This window comes from Rhinopithecus bieti, unplaced genomic scaffold (genome assembly GCF_001698545.2).
Source record: "Rhinopithecus bieti isolate Rb0 unplaced genomic scaffold, ASM169854v2 scaffold_2350, whole genome shotgun sequence".
NCBI lineage: Eukaryota > Metazoa > Chordata > Mammalia > Primates > Cercopithecidae > Rhinopithecus > Rhinopithecus bieti.
In genome coordinates this window covers 2,787,671-2,814,009 of record NW_016803902.1, presented here as the reverse complement: position 1 = coordinate 2,814,009, position 26,339 = coordinate 2,787,671, and the positions used below count along the sequence as shown (strand labels likewise).

General features: G+C 39.9%; 1 protein-coding gene across 2 annotated transcripts in view; it reads right to left on the bottom strand.

The window, feature by feature from the left end:
- Positions 1–26,339, bottom strand: part of NELL1 (neural EGFL like 1) — a 963,285-nt gene that overhangs the window by 664,673 nt on the left and 272,273 nt on the right. For both annotated transcript variants that reach the window (XM_017858414.1, XM_017858423.1), the window contains exons 6-10: positions 24,916–24,988; positions 23,846–23,928; positions 15,760–15,894; positions 14,724–14,826; positions 4,554–4,627 (exon numbers count right to left, since the gene is read on the bottom strand). In XM_017858414.1, the coding sequence (XP_017713903.1) occupies positions 4,554–4,627; positions 14,724–14,826; positions 15,760–15,894; positions 23,846–23,928; positions 24,916–24,988 (468 nt within the window). The remainder of the gene's footprint in view (positions 1–4,553; positions 4,628–14,723; positions 14,827–15,759; positions 15,895–23,845; positions 23,929–24,915; positions 24,989–26,339) is intronic.

The window sequence follows — 26,339 nt, the reverse complement described above, 5'->3', positions numbered from 1 at the left end:
CTGTAACACCCACCATGAGAGTCTGTGGCTTCATTCTTTAAGTCAGTGAGACCAAGAACCTACCAATTCCAGACACACAGCTACATAATTAGGCGCTGATGCAGTACCCACTGCATCAGTACCCACTGATGCACAGAGACCACTACACCTGCGTAACCACCAGACCACCCGGACTCCTGGAATCTCTGGCATTCCCAGCAGCAGCCAAGAGGGCAAGAATGGAAATCAAAATAGGGAGGTTCAAGGAAGCTAACCTTTAGGGTACAATCTGGCCAATGAGAGACAGAATTTAGGGAAAGTCTTTCCTTCCTAGTCCTCCATAAAGAACAAAATTCAAGCCTTTCTTTTATTAGTATCTCCCTGAGTGCTTCTGCAAGTCTCTAAATGCCTCATTCTTTTAAATCTTTACCATACATTCCTGTCTGTTTTCCCAGAGGTGTGATGAAAAGAAAAATGAAACAATGTAAGTAAGAGCACTTGCAAGGATGGTCTTTTCTGAGACACAGTGATTTCTGTCAGCTTGTCAGGAGATGCCTCACAAAGCCAGCTGTGCTTTGTTGTGGGGTTCTGGCTTTTCCGCTATGCACCGTCTTGTACTTGCTCTCCTGCCTTTCCTTCCATACTTCCTTCTGTCTGTGCCTCACTCTTGCATTCCTAGGACTATACCCTTCCCCCTCCTCTATCCACTCCCATGACCACCAAAGAATAAATAAATAAAGCATCAACACAAATACCTAGGCCTCAGGTTCTATTTTCTAGAAACCAGGATCAGATAGGTAAGAAGTGTTACTCTTCTGACCAGTGTATCCCAGCTAATGTTAGGCAGAAAAGGAATGGGTTTGACAGTTCAGCACAAGGCACTAGGCAAAATGTTCCACATTCCTCCAGGGCTGGTGATTATGCCTGTAATTGTCTTCCATTATGTTGCAGTGGGAGTGGTGAGGAGAGAAAATATACCCTGCAGGAGGAAGTAATAATCTAAAGTGATGTTCTCCAACCCACCTCTTAATAGAACCCAATGGAGGAAAAGAACACAAGGAACTCTGAACTTCACTAACAATTAGGTAAAATTTCAGGATTTAAACCCAGGTCCACCTGACTGCAGATTTTGACCTTTCAACCACAATGCTACATTGTAAGAGTAATTAGACTCACCCTCTTATCCCCCAGAGGGAAGAAGTAAAGCCACTGGATAGAAGTTACAAGGGGGATAAATTTTCACCCAATTAAAGGAATTCACTGATTCCTAATGTTTTCCAGCCATGGAAATCCACTAACCTATTAGGTTAGTAACTTCCCATTACGATATGTTGGAGGTGGGTTTGGTTTTGTTATACTTTTTTTTGAGATGACGTCTCAACTCTGTCGCCCAGGCTAGAGTGCAGTGGCACAATCTCAGCTCACTGCAACCTCCGCCTCCTGGGTTCAAGCAATTCTCCTGCCTCCGCCTCTGGAGTAGCTGGGATTACAGGCATGCACCACCATGCCCAGCTAATTTTTGTATTTTTGGTAGAGATGGAGTTTCACCATGTTGCCCAGACTGGTCTTGAATTCCTGACCTCAGGTGATCCATCCTCCTCAGCCTCCCAAAATGCTGGCATTACAGGCATGAGCCACCAGGCCTGGCTGGAGGTGGGTATTTTTAAGTAGAAAATTATATCACAAAGTCTTATTACAATAGCTGGTCTCCAAAGATGCCTGTCTACCTAATGAATCATTCCTCCTGGTATTCTTGCCCTTGTATTGTCTGCCTCTACAATAAATCTGGCCTGGGCCTGTATAGCCTTTAGAATGTAGAAGAAATGATGTTAAAGTTTTGGAGACCGGGTTTTAAGAAATATTGGTGCTTTCACCTTGGTCTTTGGAAAGCTTATTCTGGGAGAACCTGACCAGCATGTGAGACCACCATGGTATAAAGAAGCCCAAGGGGCCAGGTGCAGTGGCTCACGCCTGTAATCCCACCACTTTGGGAGGTCAAGGCAGGTGGATCACGAGGTTAGGAGTTCAAGACCTCCCTGGCCAACATGGTGAAACCCCATCTCTACTAAAAATACAAAAATTAGTTGGGCATGGTGACGTGGCTGTAATTCCAGGTACTCAGGAGGCTAAGGCAGGAGAATTGCTTGAACCCAGGAGGCAGAGGTTGCAGTGAGCCGAGATTGTGCTACTGCACTCTAGCCTGGGAGACACAGCGACACCCAGTATCAGAAAAAAAAAAAAAAAAAAAAAAAAAAGCCCAAGGTAGACATGTCTAGGGGCTGCAGAGAACAAGGAATACTCATACACATACAAAGAGAGAGCGCACACCAGACAGAGACACAGAGAGAAATCTCTTTCTATTCATCTTTGTTGAGGTGCTAGACACAAAAGTACAATAGCCAGCCATGGCTATTTTATCTTTGAGAGCCAGCCATGTCAAGCCTTCACAGGATTCTAGCTCCAGCAGCCATCGGATTGCAATTGCATGTGAGACCCCAAATGAGAATCATTAAGCTGAGCCAATTCAACCCATGCAACCACGAGAAATGATCATAAAATATAAGTTTTAGCCACTAAGTTTTAGAGTGTGTGTAGATAGCCAAAATACAATCAAACTCAACACGTCTACACCTGGTCTCACTTGCTCTTCACTCCCTTCTCACCCACAAAACGTGTTCCTCCTCCTGAATGTCCCTCTTCCTGCATCAATATCTCGTTATCACCTAATGAAGACAGCATTTATCACATTTTGGCTTCTTCTGATCCAGTCTCCCTTCCCATGAGTACCACAGTGTTCTTGGGGAATGTTTTCTCCATTGCATGCAGTCTTAATGGGGTGGTAATTCCAGGTAACTGGCTCCTTACACAGAGGATAAAGGAGTCGAATTCTTCCCCATCCTGAACAATCAGAGCTTGGACATATGATCCAAACTTTGCTAATCATATGTCCTCTCTCTGAACTTTAAATCTTGTATAAGTGACACCAGGACAGTAGAAATGATTGAAAGTCACTCATCACAGCAGCAATGTGCTTGCCAGGATCCCCGCTAGTAGGCCATTGCTATGGTTTCTGCTTCCTAACTTCTCGGACTCTGGTTTCTATGAAGTATCAAGCCTGGTCTGGACTTTTGAGGATTCTGCGAGTCCCCCAATATCACTTCAATAACATTGTCATTTTTACCTACGTTAGCCAGGGGAGGTTTTGGCTACTTGGGAAAACAGAAACTGGTATTCCCTGCAACTCTACCAGGAACCTGAACATCATCTGGGTTTCTCCTCCCCATCATATTAGCCTTCCCCAAAACCCAATCACTCGAATCCTTTCAATTCCATTTTTCAAATAGCTCTCGAATCTCCTTTCCTGTACATCTTCACTATCACTGCCTTCAATCATAACCTTAGGTGATTTCTTACAATTATTCAAATTAATCTGGTGCTCCTCCAATCAATCCTCCCATTGCAATCACAATGACCTTTGGAAATGCATGGCTGCTCATAACACAGAGAGAGAGAGAGAGAGAGAGAGAGAGAGAGAGCAAGAGAGAGACAGCAAGCTTCAATGAACTCTCATCTCCATTGAGATCAAGTCCAAACTAGTTCCATTCTCACCTGTTCTGTCTATCTGTCCAGGTTCATCTCTCATCACTCTCCCACATGTGCTCTAGAACTTCACCCAAGTCAAATTATTTGCAGGTCCCTAAGTAAAACCTGCTGTCTTTATTGCTTTAGGCATTTTTAAGTGCAATTCCTTTTGTTTGGAATGTGCCTTCTCCCTCATCTACCTAGGAAGCAATTATTGGTTAAGTAATCACTCACCCAAATACTTGCATGGCTGGCTCCCACACCTTACCCAGGGCTTTGTTCCAAACTTACAATTCAGAGAGGTCTTCTCAGTCCACCCATCCCCACTTCAGACCTCTCTATTCCTTCAGCCTACTTCATACTTTTATAGAATTTGGCTTTATATTATATGTTTGTTTAATTCTTACTATCCCCTCACTACTCTGCAAGTTCTATAATGACAGTGACTTTGTTTCGTTCACTGTTGTATATCCAGAACCCACTGTAATGCTGTCATACAGCATTTGCTTAATGCATATTTGTTGAATGATTATTGAATGAGATCTATGATTTTATAAATCTTATTTCAAGTAATACATAGGAGGGGCAGGCAGGAGAAAGAGGCATTTTTAACAGTATATCAGCCCTCTGGGAGTAGAATTAGTATTATCACAACTAGCATTGCAGACTGATTCCCCTAACACCAACTCAAAACCTTTTCCTGGGGCCACCCACCAGCCTCCCTAACTAATAGTAGCTGTTAGTTCTTTCTCCTCTCACATCCTTGCCGTAATAGCTTCTTCCAAGGCTACCTGATCCACAGCTGACCGCAAGCTAACCACATAAATGACAGTGGCTGGATCCTCCTCATCCTGTACGCCAGCCCACCACAGAGAGTTCCACCCCTCAGGGACCTATCCAGGCCAATACGCCCCACTCAAGAACCTTATCTAAAGCCCACACATCTATCTATTCGTTTTCCAGAAGTGATAGGGACCATAAAATTAACTTACTCGGCATTCCCGACAGCTCTTGGTTAAAATCCGCTGGCCTTCTGCAAGAACTTTTCCTCCATAGATACATTTTGCTGTAATAAAACATAAAAATGGGTCAGACAGTCCTGCTGTGCCACAAAATGACCTCAGAGGTACCTTCCAACTCCAACAGATTCCACAGAAACCTAGATTCTCTGCTTCTGAGCAATACAAATCTCTTTGTCTAAAGTGAAAGACATGGGAATTGTGTGGAGGATAACCCTTAAATCTCCCAGGCAGGCCTCATCATGGTTGTGTTTGCCCAGCCTTTACAGCCAGGATATACAATTATTTCAATGTTACAGTTGCCAAAGGAACTAGAGAATAAATTGATGTAGTAAGAAGCTAAAACAAGAAAGAACTGGTGGCAATCGCTGTGGAGTACAATTAGCAGTAGCTTTGATTCAGACACTCCAGCTAAAACAAACAACTGGGTGAAAGGGGACTCACATATACTCCATTCCTCAGAACCTCAGCCACAATGGAGAAGGACACCATTTCTTCTTCCTTGTGATCATGGGCGTGGGCGTGAGAAATACACATGAGACAAGTGAGAAATACCAGGAAAGCCTGTAAAGTGCTAGATCAATGCACTAGAGAGAATGCCTTTGGAAAGGTGAGTTTAAAAGGCTGCCAGGAAGGGCAGGGGGGTGAACTTGCAGAAAATTTCAAAGAGAAACATAAATGGAGCTCCTACCACTCAATTTAGATTGCACTGAAACTAATTTCTTGACTTAACTGGCTGACTCACTTTTAAGCAACTACAGCATATGTCAATTTGATATGATCCTAATCTAACACCACCAAATTCTCCATCCACTTCAACAGGAAAAAAGAAGCAAATATCTGGTCACTCCCTCTCCTGCCCTGATGAGGAGCCTTCTAGCCCCAGCTCTAGGAGGAACAGAAGCAATGATATGCACTCTAAGAGATCTCTCCCACTAATTCAGTGTTGGTCTTATAGAACCACCTCACCTTTCAGAGCCCCTATATCTGTATCTGTTAAAAATGGGCTGATAAAATCTGTGGTTTCCTAGTTATAAAATCCTCTGGTTTTCATGGGATGTTCATTCTTCATTCAAATAATATTTTAGTGTTACTAAAGGGCAGGCAACATGCTAACTGGTGATATAATGTTGCAAGAACCAAAGCTGTTTTCTCATGGAGCTTACAATCAGGGAAACAGACAGTAATTACATAATCACATCAGTGAATGTATAATTACTAAGTGAGGCAAGTGCTATGTTTGCAGATAAAGAACCTAGACCCCTTTCGATGTTGAGGGGCAAGATCTGAAAGGCAAAGAGGGTGACCAGGTAAGAAATGGGGCTTTCATTCCTCCCTTCCAATAAAATAAAATAGTAGTCATCTAGTCCATTTTAGCCACAGGAAGAAGAAAGTCCAGGGACACGCTTTGCTTAACATCATACCCTCTAGTCGATGCTGTGGCATGTGGAGATCTACTTCCATGAGCAAAGGATACATTCTTACAACTGCTGTGACAGTTGGCAACTAACAGCTCTCCCCTGAATGGAGATCTAAGACTTGTATAGGGCTGTAGAGAGCCACCTTGCCCAAGGTGAAGAACATGGTACACAGTCCTGGCCCCCTTTCTCCAAACAGGATAACTTGAAGGACCATTCCAGCTCCAAAGCTCCCTGTAGGAATGAGTTCAGTATGTGTTGTCACCACTGCAGCTCAACTTCTCCTTCTGCCCAATTCTTCTTCCTTCACCACCTCACTCCTATCCCAGAATTGATCCTCAGAGCACTTCCTAATAAGGTACACGTAAATCTCTATTTCAGAGTCTGCTTCCCCTCAGAACCTGACCTGCAGCCACCTCACTCCCCACCCAAATATGTTCCACTCCTGCATTCTCCTCTCAGTGAATGGCAATGGCACAGGTATCCATCCCAGCTCCCACACCCCAGTGCCTGGCATCCTTCTAATCTCTCTGTCTTATACAACTCCATGTCCAGTCAGTGTCCAAATCCTATCAATGTTCCCTTCTTAAGTTTCTCAAGTCAACCTCCTCCTCTCCATTCCCCATGTCAGCTGTCCATACGTCCCTGCCTCTTCAGTACTAACCACAGCCTCCTAGGCTCTCCCATGTCTAGTCTCTCCTAGCTCTCCCATTTTCTAGTCTCAAAGTCATCACCGAGTCCTTCCTCATATAACAGTCAGCACATACACCCTCGTATTCTTCTATTATATACTTTAAGTTCTAGGTACATGTCCAGCGTTTGTACATATGTACTTATGCCCTGTTGGGGGCGCATCCCATCAACTCGCAGCCCCATCATTCATCATTTATATCATGTATACTCCCCAGTGCAATCCCTCCCCTCCTCCCCATGATAGGCCTCCAGTGTGTGATGTTCCCCTTCCCGGAGTCCAAGTGATCGTCATTGTTCAGTTCCCACCTATGAGTGAGAAACATGGGTGTTTGTTTCTCTTTTGTGATAGTTTGCTAAAGAATGTGGTTTCCAGGCGCATCCATGCCCTACAAAGGCACAAACCTCATGCCTTTTTATGGCTGCAATATATTGCCATGGTGATATTGGCCACTCCGCCAAATAAAGAGAAATGCAAATCAAAAACAGCCAATGAGATCCATCCCTCCACACCAGTTAGAATGGTCATTCATTAGAGAAGTCAGGAAACAACAGTGTTGAGGAAGGAGGTGGAGAAATAGGAACACTTTTACACTGTTGGTGGGGATTGTAAACTAGGTTCAAGCCATTATGAAAACAGTAATGGGAATTCCTCAGGATCTAGAACTAGATGTACCATATGAGCCAGCCATCCCCACTACTGGGATGAATACCGCAAAGGATTATAAAATTAGATTCCCTACTACAAAGACACATGCCCAGCACCAAGTATGTTTATTGGGGCGGCACTATTCACAAATAGCCAAGACTTGAATCAACCCCAAATGTCCATCTGTGACAGACTGGATTAAGAAAATGTGGCACATATACACCATGGAATACTATGCAGACATACATTTTTTTAAGTGTAAACATGAGGCCCTGCTTAAAATCAGGGTCCCTAAAGCTCTCAGAATAAAGTCCAAAATCCTTAGTTCAACAAACAAGGCCATTCATGAGGCTTCTTATCTCCCAAAGTTCACAGCCCACCATTTCCTGTGATTTCACTCAACCTTCCAAACACTCACACCTCCACATACATTCTAGACACGCTTTCTCTCTCACTTCCAGGCCTTACATGTACTGTTCTCTTTCTCAGAAACACCGGCAGAGCACCCCACCCACCTTCCACTGGCAACCTCCCCCTCTATACACCCATGAGCTTCCGCTTAGGGCTGACTTCCCTCAGAACTTGTTCTTACCCTTTAACACTGGTTAATCGTCCTCACTTTTTTATTCTATTGTACTTTGGACCTAATCCCAACAGAATATATATCACGTGACATCCTAATTTCCCATTTAATTGTACACCCCACCATGTCCCTGCTGCTAATTGCAACCTCCAGGAGGGTAGGGACAATGTCTATAATTTTATCTCCAGCCCCAAGCCCCAAGCCTCAGGACTTATTGTGAGTAATAATAAATCATTTTCAAATTAATGAGCCTCTAGTAGGCAGCAAAAAACAAATTTCTTGATCCACAGATAAGAGTTATTTCTGGCATTCAATACAACTTCAAATATTAAAAGTAGATACCAAAAAAAAATGGAGAATTAATATAATTGTCTGGATAGGTCCTTCACTAAACAAAATCTATCCCTGATCATCTTTTATACCTCAATTTTGTAGGTAAAACAGTTAACCATGACTTGTTGGTCCTAATGAGAGCTGGATTTCCCAATGTACCTATATGTGGAGACCACACCTCCAAGGTCTGGAATTCTTGTCTAATAAATTCCCACACTCCCAAATGTGGCTGCTGCCAACTTGGCAAGGCAGCCTGTTCCAGAGTGACAGTTCTGCTAAGTGCACTGTTGTCAAATCTGCCATCTGCTTCTTGGCCCAAGCTGGGAAGCAAAGAAATAGACATTTCTTCTTCCTTTGCCCCTTGCCACTCCCACAATGGTATTAACACATTTGCTCCCCTGCCTTAAGGCACTTGTCCAAATCCTCTCTTCCCCTTTGAGAGGCTCATCTCAGAACTCCTAATCTGGAGATAAAAATACCTCATTGTTTACATTCACACCACACATGGAGACACATCCACCCCTCGAATCTACCAGTCTCTTATAAAAATGAAATGTCCACTGAACTTTATGTCCTCACATAGCAGGGTGCTTTTGTGCTGGCGAATGAGATCAACATGTTACTGCATGCCCCAACCATCTGCAATTTGGCACTGGTGAAGAATGTATGTATCTATGAAATTATCTTAGGACGACTTTCAGGATCACCACTGGAGGTCACAAGAATTTCTCCTGCTTTCTCATACTCATCCTCACTTCTCTGACAACAGCCCTCCTTCCCTGCCACTGCATTCCTATGCCTAACATCAGTTCTCATTATCCAGCCTCTTGATCTCTAGCCAAAAGGCATATTTTTTATGTCTGAGGAAATTTAAGCATAAGGTGAGTCAGGCTCTGGTGCGTTTGGCTGGGGCATTTGGGACTCCATTCCAACAGCTTTCAGTGTAATTAGAAGTGTAAATGAATACCTAAAAGCTCTTCATATCACACTGGTGACATGCAAACTAGAATATTTCACAGTGCTCAAACACAGAATTGAAACCTAGCACCAACACACACTTCTCCATTATGTCAGAAACAAATGTACTGAGGATATAAAGAGTTATGCAGTGTATCTTTTTGCACCCACAGACACCTGGCCCTTCAATTTTGACCTTGATTTTCTGGTGCAATAATTGAAGACTTTTGCCATTCAGGTGCACACTGAATAACCAATTGACAGGTACAGCTTGACGTCCCTGTCAGATGTGGATGTAAGGTTTCCCTATCTGTATCTAGGTATTTGTACCCTGAACACCCTCCAGCCATCCGTTGGTACTCAGCAGCCTAGAATGTCAAAATCAGCACACTGTTTTATACTTTAAAAGAGAGTGGCAGATCAGAGAGGCTGAACACCCAAGCATCCTTCCTCCCTCGGTGAGCTGATTCACAGCCTTGGCTTCAGATACCACCTCTATGAGCAAGACACCCACATCAAACTAGTTGTCCCTCAGGCATCTCTAACTCAAACATGTCAAACGGAATGTACTGCTCCCCAAACTGCTTCCTCCACCTGTCTTATTTCTGTTAATCACACCATGAGTCTCCCACAGGCTCTTGTTCAAAACCTGGCAACTTCTCCCTTGCAGATGCTCTGTCCCTGATCCATTTGTCTCATGCAAAACAGTACCTGTGGAGTATCTCTAATGTGCCAGCTCCTTTGGTTGTCACCCACATCCTTCCCTTCCTTTGTATCTTCCCAGGCTGTGCCTGCCTGCCAGCCTCAACACCTCCACCTGGAATACGCCCAAGTTCCATAACCCCCACCACCTCCAGCTCTCTTGATGCAGTAGCCTTTCTAAAAGCACATCTTTGATTATGCCACATCTCTGCATTAAAACCTTGATTGGAGTACCAAAACCAACACTGGTTTATTTCCATGATTTTGTGTGTGCAATTCCCTCTGGCAGTTATGTTCTTATCTACTTTGTACGCCTGGAAAACTCCTCTTCATTTGTCAATACCCTGCTCAGCTGTTGCCTATGATGTTTTCTTAACACACACATACATATGTACATTTCAGATGGAGTTAATCACTCCGTTCTCTGTGTGTCTTCTGTGTCTTCCATAGTGTTCATGTGAAATAATGCTCTTTATTGTAACAGAGATCTCTCTGGAGAACAATGGGTAGAGCCAACAGGTCAAGAGCATCCCACTGGGTTCTGAAGCCAGACTGCCAGGGCTTTATTTTGGCTCCCCGAAAACTGACAGACCTTGGACAAGTCACTTCTCCTCTCTGGGTTTCACCTCCTCATGTGTAAAATGGGGATAATAGTGGAGCCTACTACTTAAGAGTTGTTGGAAGAATTAAATGAATTAATATATATAAAAGGTTAAATACAGTGCCTGCCAGAGTAAACGATCCATATGTGTCCACTGTTGCCCCCAGAACTGATAACAGTGTTTGGCAGAAGGACCTCAGTAAGAATTACTGAATGTCTTCACCATCTTCATCATCCATCTGCAACTCAGGTTTGCAGCTCTATTTCAAACTGTCACCTACAAAAATCCTGTGTTATCATCAAACACACTATTCCCCTTTCCCTCTTCCACTCTTATTCCTTCACACATACTGTTTTGCATAGAAGAAATATTTTTTTCTCCATCTTCCTCATTCCTTCCTATCTCTGGTAGATCTCAAATCTGTCTACCAAAACAATACTGATTTCAGGATGTTGCTGCCTAGAGATTGTGATTATACAGGTCTAGGTGGAGCCCTGGAAACCTCCAAGTTTAAGAAGTTCACCAGAGAATTTTAACGTGCAACTAGGTATATTAAACATGCCCTGAATACAGCAGACACCTAACAAACGTTTGAGGAATGAAACTCCCTATTTTCTGTACCACCATGGATGCTTAGAAAAACTTCTTTCCTATTTCTAAACAGATGCCCTCATCTGTAAGTGCTGCAGCTCCCAAGGCCATAAGAAGTCTGTGAACACTCAGTGAGTGAGCAGCCAACACAATCTGCTTTTATATATTGGTTCATTTTGCCTTTGTCATGTCCCTACCTTTACCTGGTGTCCCTAGAAGCTTGGGCATTTTTCTTTAAATTCACATAAAAGAGATTTACTTCAGGCAGCTCCACAAAAAAATGAAAAAAATCAAAATAAGGAACTAAACCAAGGAAAAACATGGTACTCAGGAAACAGGAGTTTCAATTATATCCCTCACAACATTAAATGTGAATGGATTAAATGATCCAATTCAAACAAAACAATCCAGACTGTCAGACTGGATTAAAAAACAAGATTCGACTGAGTTATTCATACAAGATACATTTTATTTTTTGTCATTTTTTAACATTTTATTATTTTTTAACTGACAAAAGGTATGCATATATACGGTCTACAGCATGATGTTTTGAAATACGTAGGCACTGTGGTATGGCTAAGAACTAACATATGCATTACCTCACATACTTATATTTAAAAAGGACAACCAAAGTAAATATTCTCTATCATGTTTCTGACGTGAAGACATTGAAAACGTCCAGAAATTCCACTGATTAGTGTTAGAACTCTGCTCTAGCAATCCTCATTCTCTTCTCCACCCCACTGCTTAACCCCCCAAAGTCAACTTCTAGAAGGTACAAAATATTTAACTTGGCTCCATGTCCTCCAGGAAGCATCCTAGGCCTTTCCCCGGTATCCTCCACCTCCCTCCCAGACCATTCCTCTGTACTCCAACAGTGCCCCGTACACATGCCTAATGTTAGTGCATTTACAGTTCCAGACACTGTAAACCATGTCTCTGCCTTGAAAGTGAGCTCCTCTAAAGCAGGGAAGGATCCCTCATCATTATTCCAGGCACCAGTACTCAGTAACCACCTAATGCATATTTCTATTAAAAACTGGTAAGAAATGAAAGCCCTCCAGCCCAGAAGTTCTCAACCTTTTAATTACCAGAGGTGCCTTGTATCATTTCTTTTTAAGTTTTTCTAGAATAGTGTTTTAATAATGTATTTGTATTCCCACTTTATTAAACTCTGAACACATCAAACTACCCATCAGAGCTATGAGAAAATTAGTGCTACCTAACTAAATTGCTATGAATTCCATGCAAAGGAAAGAAACCAGAAACACTGATGTTTTAGTTGGTGCCGGTATCAACATTTTAATAAAATTGAGTTATTTTCTGAAATAATTTTTAAGACTTAAAACTATCAAACAAATTAGCATAAAGAAAAATGACTGTCCCACACACATCTAGTGAGAGGGCAATTTAACTATATGTATCCAGGGTCTTGAAAATGTTCATCTTTGGCCCAGTAATTCTAGCCTGAAGAATATATCTTCAGGAAATATAAAACACAAAAATGTGTTGTCTATACAAAACATGTTATTTAAGAGTACTTTATAATAGCGAAAAGTGGGAAACAATCTAGATATCAATGATTTGGGACTGGTTAAAAAAAAGTTATGTAACAGTCAAACAATGGGAAACAATGAAGCTCATGAAAATGACATTTATGCAGAAGTTTTTAAAACATAATAATATATTTAAGTGACAACGGCAAGTTAACAGACCAGAATACAAAATTGCCCACACAGTACAACCTCAACTGCACACAAAATATAATTTGTTTTTTTTAAAAAACGACACATCCACTAAAATTTCAAGAGTGTTTCTAAGTGGAGGTATTATGGGTGAATTTTCCATCTTTATCTTTATCGTTCTCTGTGTTTTGAAAATGTTAAGCCAAAAGCACAGTGCTTTTATAATTTTTAAAAAATATCAAAATGTTAAGATACAAACCCGCTGAAGGACTCATTACTTTCATGTCCAGACAACAACTTTCAAGAGATGGTATTCAGAGATCTGCGCAGGAACTCTAAATGATAGACTAAAACATCTCACATTTTTTAATACATCCCTAATAGCTTTTCTTTTCTGTTTTTTGTTTGTTTGTTTGTTTTTGGGGGGGGGTTGTTTTGTTTTTTTGTTTCTGAGACAGAGTCTCACTCTGTTGCCCAGGCTGGAGTACAGTGGCACAATCTCAGCTCAGTGCAACCTCTGCCTCGCCTCCCGGGTTCGAGCAATTCTCCTGCCTCAGCCTCCAGAACAGCTGGAATTACAGGTGCCCACCACCACACTTGGCTAATTTTTGTATTTTTAGTAGAGGATTTCGCCATGTTGGCCAGGCTGGTCTCAAACTCCTGACCTCAGGTGATCCGACCGCCTTGGACTCCCAAAGTGCTGGGATTAGAAGCATGAGCCACCGTGCTTGGCCCCTAATAGTTTTTCAACTTCTTCTGCTGAAGAATATCAAGAATGAAAACAAATAATCTGTACCTACCAACAACTCTCTCCATCATGGGATCAAACTATAATTCAGCATCCAGACACCTGAGCTGCCCATATTGCCAGACATGACTTCCAAAAGTTCTTGGAACAGAAATAAGAAAGTTCTTCTCCTTAGAGCAACTCCAAGTACATCCCCCAGAGCAATGGGTGCAGTGTGCCAACCATAAAAAAAAAGGAAGATTACAAAGTTCCTTTTTGAAAAGTTCAACAATTATTTGGGCTGCTGCAACCCACTTTCCCTGCTATTCCCACTTTCAGTGTCATAATAGGTGACATGCTGTTCCTGGCAGGATGACAGACCACTGTGCTTTGAAGGCTACTGACATTGGTGTGTTTCTTTTGGTAAATAAATGACCTTGAAAATTATCCATAGCATACATTTCTGACCAGAACTCTCCTTTTCTGTAGAGGACCCTATGGATTGATAAAAAGGCTATGGGCTTTGTAGTCAACAGAACTAGTCTTCTGTCTCACCTCTGCCACTCACCAGCCTCATGATCTTGGTAAGTTAACATCCCTAAGCCTCAGCTTCCTGTAAAATAGGGATAATAATAATACCCACCTCAAGAGTTGCTGTGAGAATTCACTAAGCTAGTAGATTTAAAGCAGCCAATACATTATATGGCACATACCACATGTTCTAAATGACAGCTTCCGTATTTTAACTGAATTTCATCCCGAAGTTCCTAACAAAGGCCCCTTAAGAAGAGGAGAATCTAGGCAAAACCTCAGAAAGCCAAAATATAGAATTTGGCCTTTAACTTGATCATTTAGAATGAGGGGACTAAAGCCTATGGAGCTTTGGAGTTGTGAATTCACAGATCAGCCTCACCCACTTGTTGGATAAGTGACTTAATCCCTGTGAATACACATTCCTTCCACATAGAATGAAAGAAGAACAGTAATTACAGTTGATGTTAGGATTAAAAAAAAAAAAGCCCATGTTAAGTGTCTGCCATATTGCAAGTGATTAAAATATTGTGGCTCTTCTTACCATATATTTAATGTTACGTCAACTGCCAATGTTTCATTTCATCAATGTCAATGAGTTGTGTCCAGAAAAACACGGAAAATAAATAAATCTCAAAACACAGACAGCCAGTCTGACCCTCAGTCAGTACTTACGTCGGCAGACCTTACAGCACTGGCCAGCAATGTGCACCGGGAGGGAGTCTGGGGAGCAATTGAGAGGGGGACAGGACATCCTTCGGCATTCCACGGCACCACTCTGAGGAAGGAAGGACATGGAACATAATCTCAGAAGTATCCTTTGATAGCTCCTGTTGTGGAGATCGCTCAAATCTCATCCTAGAAAACTCATCAGGGAAACAGAAGCAGTATTAGAATTCCCAGTCCACTCCGGGACCACAAATAAAGTGTTTTCTCCAGCCCGAATGACCCGGACCACCTCAATTACTTTTCTGAAATACATCACTGGTTTCATTCTACCTGCCCATGTGTGCTAACCAGATTATGCAGAAAACAAAAAGTCTATTTTTATAAGAACATAAACAACACATTTGCAGACCCTGTCAATCATTTCTGAGGCTCTAACGATCTGTTTTGTATTTTCCTAGACAAACAATGGCATTCTTTGGATGTTTATCAAGAAATTTCAACTGGACAGGGATTACATACTAATTTTTGGAGGGGGCTGTTATAATTCACTGAAACAGATGAAGGGATATACAAATAATGGATATCCTGAGAGTGATAGTGAGTCAGGGAGGAAATGCCTTACAATTATTTGAAACAGGTGATGGATACACTTTGTAAAAGACAATAAAAACATGTAGAGAATAATTAAACTCCCCTTTTAAAGTTATTCTGGTTGTGAATAAGGACAACCATTAGGTTGTTTGAAAATCAAAGGAGTCCCTTCTTTCCACTATATCCCAACCTTCAAACTCCAAACATTGCATATTAAATCAAACTAGAGTGTGTTGGCAAGGGAAAGCAGATTTTAATTTCCAAGTATTCATATAAGACATGACACTTTTCCAGCATTGTTTCACAATTGCTCATATGGCTAGTGGGTGCTAAGTAAAAACCTAACAATTCTTAGAGTTAACATTATTTATTAAAGAACAGGTTACACTCTAATTATCAAACTTGTCCCCTTACAACTGTTTTTACTGTATTTATTTACAAAGAGGCTTACTTTGCAAGTGCAGTTCCTGCAATGGTCACCATCTACCCAAGAGTCTTGGTCTCGATAGAGTAGTCCACTCACTTGACAAGTCTTCTCACAATGACAGTTTTCCAATTGACTGAGTCTTGTCTCTGCATAATTTAGCTGCAATCAAGAGTTACTGAATGTAATTTCTGTAATTCAATTGCATCATCCTAACAAAGCTAATAGCAACAAGAAAAAAAAAATCCTTCTGAGAAGAGAAAAAAGTGTTCAGAGCAGTTCACTGATTCTTAGCATTATCTGTTTTTTGTTTTATTTATTTTTTTACACAAGGTGGAATCACTCTAAATTGAAGACATATTGGCTATCATGGTCTAATGAATACCAAATGAGACATTAAACTCTATCTCAGGAACCTCATGGGTGTTCATAAATGTGTGTGCTTTCCATTCAAGCCCACACAAAAACACTCATAATGAATGTGTTCTCAAGGACTCATTATGATGTTTACAGGCGATCTAATTAGGAACTCCAAGGCTCTTACATTTATCTCCCACTATCCTCTCTATGTTCTTCACACACTAACTAGAATGTCATAGTTTACAAACTAGGAAGTCACTGCCTTCTGTCTGATGAAAAATTCTGGAGAACTGAGGCCAGAAAAAAAGTTGTAAGAGGATCCCCCAAACAGAATGCCCCAGGAATTCACTTTTGTGTTTAGAAGAATGTCAGGAAAAGTAACCAAACCCCCAGGTAAGATCAGAATTTTGTAAAATAACCTTTTTTATTTTTCTAGGCCACCCAGTCATTGCCAATAATCACAGAGTCTTAGACTCTCCTGCTGGAAAGGGATTATAAAGCTTGAATATCCTCACAAGAAACCTCAAGTGATTATCTAGCCTTTGCACATCTCCAGTGGAGGAACATGTATTATCTTCCAAGGAAAGCCACTTTTTTCAGTTAGCTCTCAATGTTTGAAACATTTTTCATGGTTTTGGCTGTGAAATCTTTTTTTTTTTTTCCTGCCATGCCTAGGTTGTCATTGTAACCCATCCTGAGCAAACCTAATCTTCATGCATTTGAGGTTATCCTGTCGTCTTGACCACACTTGGCACGACCAGGTTCCCTTAACAGCTCCTCATGATATGATTCCAAGCCTCTCTTCTGATCAGTTTTCATACAGCCTACTCCATTTTATCTTCAAAAATATGGTTCAAAAAAACCCTAAATACAGCACTTTGATATGATCTGTCTACTGTCACATCCATACAAAAGAGTAACTCAGTCTAGTATTGATATTACTCTCCCTTTCCTTTTCCTTACATAGAGACCACCATCATTGAAAAACAAATATCATTTCCTAGAAAATTATCTGAGTTTCCTTTTTCCTTCTCAATCATGTTTATCCTTTCATGTCTTAAGTACTTTACTTTCCCCATACAGAAGATCAATTCAACATTTGATCTAACTAAGATTATTTTGAGCCACTATTTTAAATATAATAGATAAACCTAGGGAAAGACTTCCACTATCTTTCTACATTAACTATGGTTCCATTTCATACACATTCCTCCGACTTACTCATACCAGAACTACTCTCTGGAAATGGAATCCACATGTAATTCTAACCTTTGGTTTTGTCATTTATTTCATCCTCTTCCTCCAAGCTTTTGGAATTTCTCAAGAAAACTTACCCTTTGTTTGCCTTCTATGGGTGGTAGCAAAGGGCAGAAAAAACAACAAATAGGATCTTAGACCAACCACCATGCGCCATGAGCAGTCCCTAAAGACCTAAGAGTTGACGCTGCCTAAAATATTAGCTTCCTATCACTCCTTCTAATATGCATGATCTTCTAAAAATTTATGTTTCACTTAAAACCCCAGCCCAGGCCAGGTGCAGTGACTCACACCTGTAAGTGTAAGTCACTTTGGGAGGCCAAGACGAGCAGATGACCCAAGGTCAGGAGTTTGAGACCAGCCCGGCCAACGTGGGGAAACCCTGTCTCTACTAAAAATACAAAAAATAAAATAAAAATAAAAAAATAACTGAGTGTGGTGGCAGGCTCCTGTAATCCCAGCTACTCTGGAGGCTGAGACATGAGAATCTCTTGAACCTGGGAGGCAGAGGTTGCAGTAGGCCAAGACCACGTCAGTGCACTCCAGCCTGGGCAACAGAGCAATACTCGGTCTCAATAAATAAATTAATACAACAAAACTCCAGCCTAATCACAGAGTTTATAGAATCTATGATAATTAAGTTATTTGGCAATGCTTTAGGAAACAGACAAAATACATTTCTGAGTTTGGTGATACTCTTGGACTCTGAGGGATGATGGCATATGGTTTGGCCACTTGCCAATACCAAAATCTGAAAATGCTCAAGTCCTTTATATAAAATAGTATAGTTTGCATATAATATATGCACATCCTCCTATATACTTTAAGTCATCTCTAGATAACTTATAATACCTAATACAATGTCTAAACATCAATTCATTCACATGGATTCAATGCAGTACTTGGCACATGGAAAATTCAAGTTTTACTGTCTGTAACTTTTTGGAATTTTTTTCTAAATATTGTTGTCCATGGTTGGTTGAATCTACAGATGTGGAACCTCAATAAAAATAAAGTGACAACTTCTCACTTATCTTTACTTCATTTCTATAGCCCCAGTAGTTCCAACATAAGGTAGTAACAGATATATGACCTTGGATTGAACAACAGAGTTGAACCAGATCTGCATTCCTCCTAAAAGCATCTCAAAATTGTGTACCTTTGTGAGAAGACCCATTCCTGACTTAGTCTGAAAATCTGGAACAATTCTGGTGGGTCTGTATTACTCCAAAAAAGGAACTTCTTACAGACTAAATGGCCCAAAAGGCAATTCTACATCTAAGCTTTCTTAAAATCCAGGAGCTTGCCTAAGGGTAACAGTGGCAATTTCTAGCACTGTCCCACAAAGCTGAGCTATGCTCACCTACAAAACTCAATTCCAAGGAAAATATCAGTTTTAATATAATAAAAGCTATTCTCAAGGCTGATTTTGTTTCCCTTCTGAATGTGGTTTTATTTTAATATTTTTAGCCTTTCCTGACAACATTGAAAAGTCCTATTCTCTGTAATAATAAGAGCACATCAAATAGACACAAAGGCAAAGGGATGTTAAAGCAAAAGCTAATTTTCAAAGATGCTTCATGTAACCTCTTGCCTTCCCTTTCACTCCTGCTAAATCCTAAAAGAGCAATAAAGGAGACAAACAACTGTGAATCAAAAAATGAATTACATTTTCTGTCATTGGTATTAGCATGCTGGATTTATACACATTCATTTTCAAAAGCTATTTCTATACTACCTGCCACTTTCTCTAAGATTGTCTGCAGATTCAAAACAGATATGGTATCAAATCTACATCTCCATTCTGTCTTCCTTTTGTTTACACCTTTATCTAAGCACCAGGGACTAAATCATTTATTCTTAACTCTACACAATGAAAAATAGACAGCAGAGGCCTTTTTTTTAATCGTCAGAGGTCAATGAACAGATCTAAGTATATTAGTCGTGTGGTGGATTGTTTCTTTTCTTCGAAATACATTTATTTGGCATTTGCTATATGAAAGGAAAAAAGAGACTTCTATTGTTAAACATTTAAGCTTAATTGAAAATTCATTATAGAATTCCTCAAAAGAATGAAAGTCTCACAATTAAAGATGTTACAAGCTTAAATGCCACTCCAAGTGTGGCTTGATTTGCATACATAGGTTTGTCAAATATTTAAACAGAAGTAATCAAGAAAGTCCCAGTCTTCAGTATCTCTTCTTTCTGAGCTTAAAGTCAGAATGGGATTACAGTGCAGTTGGGATCTGATAGCAGGACAGAGCCTGACCCTATCACAATGTTCCCAGGAGGTAGGTAGTTCCCACAATGTCAAAACCACGTGAGAGAACCTTCAGAGTAAGCCAGGGGTGCGGCTGATGCTTGTAGATCACTAAGGGAAACGTTAGGAGGACAAAAAAGGGTTATTACTTGAGGTAGCAGCCCCATCGCTTCTCTGCCTTAAAAAAAGTATAATTTTGCCAAAATGCCAGAATTCCTCAGCAGAGCTCTTATCTACCCTGACTTCTGTCCTGTATCAAGCAAGGGCACAGTCACTTGCCAGCATGCCTAACCCTAAAAGGAGAAAAGGAACAGTGAGCTCTCCTACACAGACCCCTGGACTGATCTGGTATCTACATCTGTTTGGTTCTGACTTCGGCTACCAATTCCTATCCAGCTTGTACACAGAGCTTCCTCTCTGGAAGGGTTCCAGTTTTTCCACCTTGACCCAAGAGGAAGGACTTCCTGCTGTTTTCCAGGACTCTCAGACTAGGGTCTTGACAGCAATGTACAGGCTCTACCAGACTGTGATTTCAAGTCACTGAGTAAGATGTGCATTTTCTTAAAGACCATTTTCTCTAAGGAACCATCATCCCCCCATGGTTGTCTATATTTTCTAGGTTTAAGAGTACAAATAGCAGCAGCTACCACCTAATGAATGACACTTGTGTGCCATGCAACAAACCTCATTTACCTGGGCTCACAGAATCTTTACAAGAGCAGGAATAATTGTCACCATTTTACATATGGGGAAACAGATGTTGAAACAAGTCGAATAATTTATTCAAAGCTACAAATATCCAAGGAAATTATAAAATAGAGACTCAGAGTCGTTATCAGCCTGACTTTAAAGCCCATTCTCTATCTCCACTATGAATTATACAACTGTCTACTCATCCTAATCAGAACTGCTGGACAACTCAAATCAAACCTCCAAAAATTACCTCCAGCCCCATTAACCAAATTCTGCCACAATCAGCCTATTTAATTAAAAATAAAGACTGGGCCCAGATAAATTTAATGCCATAGAATTCCTTTTGCATCTGGGAACCATATTCAACTTCAAGTCTGCCTGACATCTCCAGACTCCATCTCCTTCCATCTGCCAAAAGAGTGGGTTACATTTCTGCCTCCACCAAGATGGCAGACTACATACCCTGAAGGACTTCATCAACCGAACCAACTAAACTGCTGTATTCAATATATAAATTAAAACTTTTGAAAACTGCCACAGAGCTAATATAAAAGGAAGAAAGTCACAGAGTCCAAAACAAAGTGACTGCAGGGATCCCAGGAAATAAGTGAGCACCAAAGACAACAACATCCTGAAGATTTCTAATGAAAAGTGGAGCCCTTGAGTTTCCACCCTGATGGTTGCACAGGGTATAGGGGACAGAGTTGGGAAAAAGTATCTTCCCAAGATGGGTACCTTAAAGGAAGCCCCTATATAAAGATTTGGTACTAACATGTGATACCCTCAGTCTTAGAGTGAACAAAAAGAAGGAGGCTTGCACAAGGCAAAGAAAGAAAACTTTCATGTTTAGACCTTGGCACCAGCTAGAAGGAAAAAAAAAAAAAATCTTCCTTGAAAATCCTTAAAGAATACTTTCCTGAGACTTCACCTGGCCTATCCTAGGTACAGCAGTCTGATTCTGAGCAATCTGGTCTGAAAATACTTAAGTAGATAATGTCAAAGAATTTTCACATATTTCCAAGGAAAACAAGCAGCTCATAGCCAAAAGGGTGCATTAAGAGACCTTATTCTTTAAAAAATAATAAAATAATACGATAAAAAAGAGACCTTGCTCTTGCCATAACCTTCCTCTTTGAAAAGTTACTACAAGTTCTATGTTCATACATTTCATTCCCAACAGGTATGATCTGAAAACTTTAGTTCAGCTCAATAAAATGATCAAACATTCATTTCTCTTTTCCTCTCTTTTTATTTGCTCATTCTTAGTAGTATCTCCATCCTTCTGCCAGTGGATGGAGAGGGTTAGAAAGAGTAATATTACTCCCTATTTATATCTTTTATCTCTCTTTCTAACCCTCTCTTGTCAAACCATAAACTTTCTCAGTCATGATTCAACTTTCAGGATCTAACTACCTGAGTTCAGGTCCCAGCTCTGCATCTACTCTCTTAGGAAAAGTTATCAGACCTTCCTGGACCTCAGTCATCTCATCTGTAAAGCAGACTAATAAATTAAAGCAAGCTCAAAGGATTGTGGTAAAGATTAAAGTGACAGTGGATATAAAAGCTTAAGCATTATAACTAATACATAGTAAATGCTTGTATTACTGACTTTTCTGTTTCTTTTAGATCAACGGTTGACAAACTAAGGCCAGTGGACCAAATCTCGCCTGTTATTTATATTTGTATGTCCTGTAAGCTAAGAATGGTTTTTATAGTTTTCAAGAGTTATAATTTAAATGATTATACTTAAATAAACTAAATCTACACATAATACCCCTGATTTTGCCTCTTGGCTTGCAAGTCCCAAAATTCAGTAGCTGGTCCCTTACAGAAAAAGTTTGCCAACGCTTATTCTAGATGATCATAGATTTCAAATTACGCAGCAAAGATGGAAGTACTTAGTTTTCAAATTGTAATTCTATACACGGTTTGGAAGGAACAGACTTAAAAATCTGCCAAAGTCCCAAAGGGAGGTTTAGAAAGTGGATTAAACCATTTGCTGCTTGCAATTGCCCACAATTAAATATCTTCTGCCTCACAAATGCCCATTTTACATAATAATGTTTTGAGAATAGAGCTCAATGTGGCTCCTAGATGATGTGTGGCTAAAAAGAGAAAAATGGCCTTCTCTGCAATGGGAAAGAATAAGAAAGCAAACGACGTCCTCGAAGCTGGAGAACGAAGAACCACAATCACCTGAGACTGAGTGGCATGTTTCTTGTTCCAAAAATTTGGTAGCATGCTAAAATATAATTAACAGTATTGAGATCAAGCTGCTCCAGACAATATGAAATAAAAGCCTCTCTATGACATAAGCTGGGAAGACAAATAATCACCTGCGTTTCACATTCCCACTATACTCTGAAGTGAAAAGCTAATGCTTCGGATCTAAGCCTCAGTCTCAATCGTTTTCTCACAAAATTATGCATCTCTCCTTTCCAGACAAAAGGGGCTTGGCTTAGCCAAAAACCCAGTTTGAAATAGAAACATTGTCTTCAGCAGCACAATCCATGGGTCCAAAATACAGTCTTATCTCGCAAACACTTACCTACCCACCAATTTTTTTGCACATGCCATGGCTGATGGTAGGGAGCAGTCTTAGCCGCAGGTACAATAGGATTAATGTATCATTTTCACTGTTATTAAAATTCTTCCTTTGGCAGAGTATAATGTCTCTTAGGCCCAACCTAATTCTTTCTTCGCCCTAGGCTGGAACTCATGTCCACGACTGATTGGTATGATAACAACAGCATTAGCCACATTTTCTATTTTTTCAGTGTCTTTTTCAACAAGGCTCAAGGCTTTTCATTATGAATATACACTTTATGAATATATATTAAAGCACTTAGTTGTTGACACATTGGGCTCTGCCACTCAATATGAACATATCTAGGGTAGAAAGTATGTCTTGCTCACCATTGCCTCTTTGTGCCCAACACAGTGCCCAGCAAACAGCAGGTCCTCAAAAGATGCTTGTTAAGTGGATGATGGAATGGAGAAGAGGAAAAGGTGCAGAATTATAAAAACAAAGGTGTTGAAAGGCAAATTTGGCCTCCTTTGCTATTTAACTCAGAATCAGCCTTGAAATGAATTATACATTAAAAATGTAATGTAATGCCTTCCTTTGACAGTAATCTGTTCCTAACTATAGCTATTTTGCCCCTTCCGATTATGGGCAATTATTCTTACATCCAAAATGCATTAGCTTATAAGAGCAGTGGCTCTGATCATCTTACAGTATTACTACTTTAACAGCCAATGGGCAAATTCCTTTTCCACTCCCATGGAATCTACAGTGATACATATTGACTCTTGCTTCCAAACATTTTTCAAGTAAACATTATGATACAGCTTAATAGCACCAAAGACAGGAATGGTTATGTTTACTATTGGTAGTCCTATTTTGAGTAAGAATAAAACATTTTTGTAGTAACATATAGCAGATGCCAAGGCTAAAAACGTTTCCATTATAACACATCACTCTGAATTCCAGAGAGGACAGAAAAAGAAATGAAACATCACAAGTGAAATTTAGATACCTACTTTTGCAGTCATCTTGGCCAAAAGCTCTTGTAAATCCATTATTCCTTGTACCAGGCTTAAGAAATCACTGCAGGTTGGGCAAGCTCGATAAAGAAAATATAAAATGTATATTTATATTGTGCTAATATAAGAAATAAAATTTTAAAACAGTAGATATGTGACTATGTAGAAGAGTTTTTTGGGTTTTTTTTTGGTCAATATTGCTTTGAAATTTGAGTGAAATCACAGAGGATTTCAGGTCTGGATCTTTTCTTATTTTAATAAGCAAAAGAAAGGAACAGGAAAAGGCATTGTTAACTAAGAAAAGGCAACATGACATTTTAAAGTTAAAATTAAATTCTCATTTTACAGGGAGGTAACTGAAAAAATGTTAAGTATCATAGAAGAAGAAAAGTAAACTCTCATCCAGGTCAAGAATCTTAATGAATAGTTTTTTTAAAATATATATTAAACATATCTTTCTATATCCACCTATAGAATCTGCTAAAGTAACCCTCTTCTTTTCAAATTTTAATTCAATAAATGATATGGGTTGGCTGCATCCCTACTCAAATCTCATCTTGAATTGTAACTCCCATAATTCCCACATGTGGGAGGGACCTGGTTAGAAATAATTGAATCATGAGGGCAGTTATTCCCATACTATTTTCATGGTAGTGAATAAGTCTCACAAGATCTGATGGTTTTATAAGGGGTTTCCCCTTTCACTTGGCTCTCATTCCCTTTGCTGGCCACCATGTAAGATGTGACTTTGCTCCTGTTTTGCATTCCACCATGAGTGTGAGGCCTCCCCAGCCATGTGGAACTGTGAGTCAATTAAACCTCTTTCCTTTATAAACTACCCAGTCTCAGGTATGTCTTTATAAGCAGTGAGAAAACCGATTAATACAATAAATGATACATATTTTTTTAAAGACACAGAGTTATATAATGTAGATAATAAGTTCTCTTTCTGTATCCCCAGCACCTCAGAAGTCAACACTGTAAACAATTTGGGTCTATCTTTCCAGATGTGTTTCTCTGATATGATCAACAAGTTATATATCACAATGCTTTAAGTTGCTACTTACTGCGATTTAGATTTGGACACTGTGTTAAATATCCATTCGGCATAAAGATGATCTTCCCATCTTGGATGATCCCCTTGATAACAGAAGAGACAGGTGGCAATCAAGATTACAGTCACCAGCTCAAATGGCCCCTATGCAATCACATACTCTTGGCAGGTCAGATTATTTTTCAACAAAATTGATTCATTCAAAGGGTGAACTAGCCTTAGTACATACTGCACTACTCTAAGGCATCCTACTTTAGGAATCTTGAATTGGACATTTATGTGGAGAAAGCTACAATTAGTTACCACTAGTTAATGCCAATTATAGATTATACCACCAAAGATACATCAGTAAAAAGCATTGATTCAATAAAAATTCTCATTAATGCACTAATCATCCTGGAACGTTAAATACTCCTGATTTACAGGATTTTTTTTAAAGTGGGAAGAAATATAAAAGAAACATATTAGCCTAAAATTTTTCTACTGATTCATTTAGCCAAGGAAATAAAATTAGACATTGGGAAAATTCCATAACAATCCTTGCTCCTCAACTAATCGAGTAACATGAGTCTTTGTTGATGAGTCTTAAGACAAGAGTAAAAGGTGGTCTATTAATTCTGCAATTCAGTCTGGAAGAATAGCTCAAATTTAAGAAAGTCATCAGGGCTGTCATCTCTCAATGAAAATATTGACTTGGCTTTTGAATTTTTCAAGTTGAATTTCAAGATTCTGTTGTTAGGGTTTTTTTCTGATTTGACGGCAGAGATATTACAGAACAGATGGAAGATGTAGAAGCTGGTTCAGAATATTGAGCCTAATCTATAAATAAAATACAGGCTTAAGATAGTGATATAAGTCTTTCAGAGGGAGTAACATTTAACGTTTATGTGCTCATCTTCTAAACAGCAGAAGGCAATCAGCAAATGCTGTTTTTGACTGATTATTTCAAGAAACAATATTAATTGGAAATATTAATAGAAAGAACAGGATCACAGCACCTTTTCCACAGAATTATATGTTTATTAACCTCTTCCTCTTCAAGGATGATGCAGTGTTTGTGATTACAAGAGAAGACAGCCTCACCATGGGGAAGAAGTTTCTGCCACTGTTCCTCAATATTAATTCATAATCTCTTGCAGAGGAATACCAGGGAGCAATTAATGGAGCACAATCTAAATGAATTAACTTCTCTCTGGGATGAAATTATTCAGTCTTTCAAAGCAAATTAACTCCTTTGAGAGGCTAGCACACCTTCAAGCATACGTGGCAATTTGAGACAAGCATGGATTAGAAGTCAGGGAACCTGGGTTCAAGTTCTGGATCTGTCTCTAGCTAACTGGGCAGACTTAGGCAATAAGTTAGCCACCTTCTATGAGCTTTATCTGGAAAAAGTTGCTTTATCTGGAAAAGAAGTGCTAGATGAAAAAGCTAAAGATC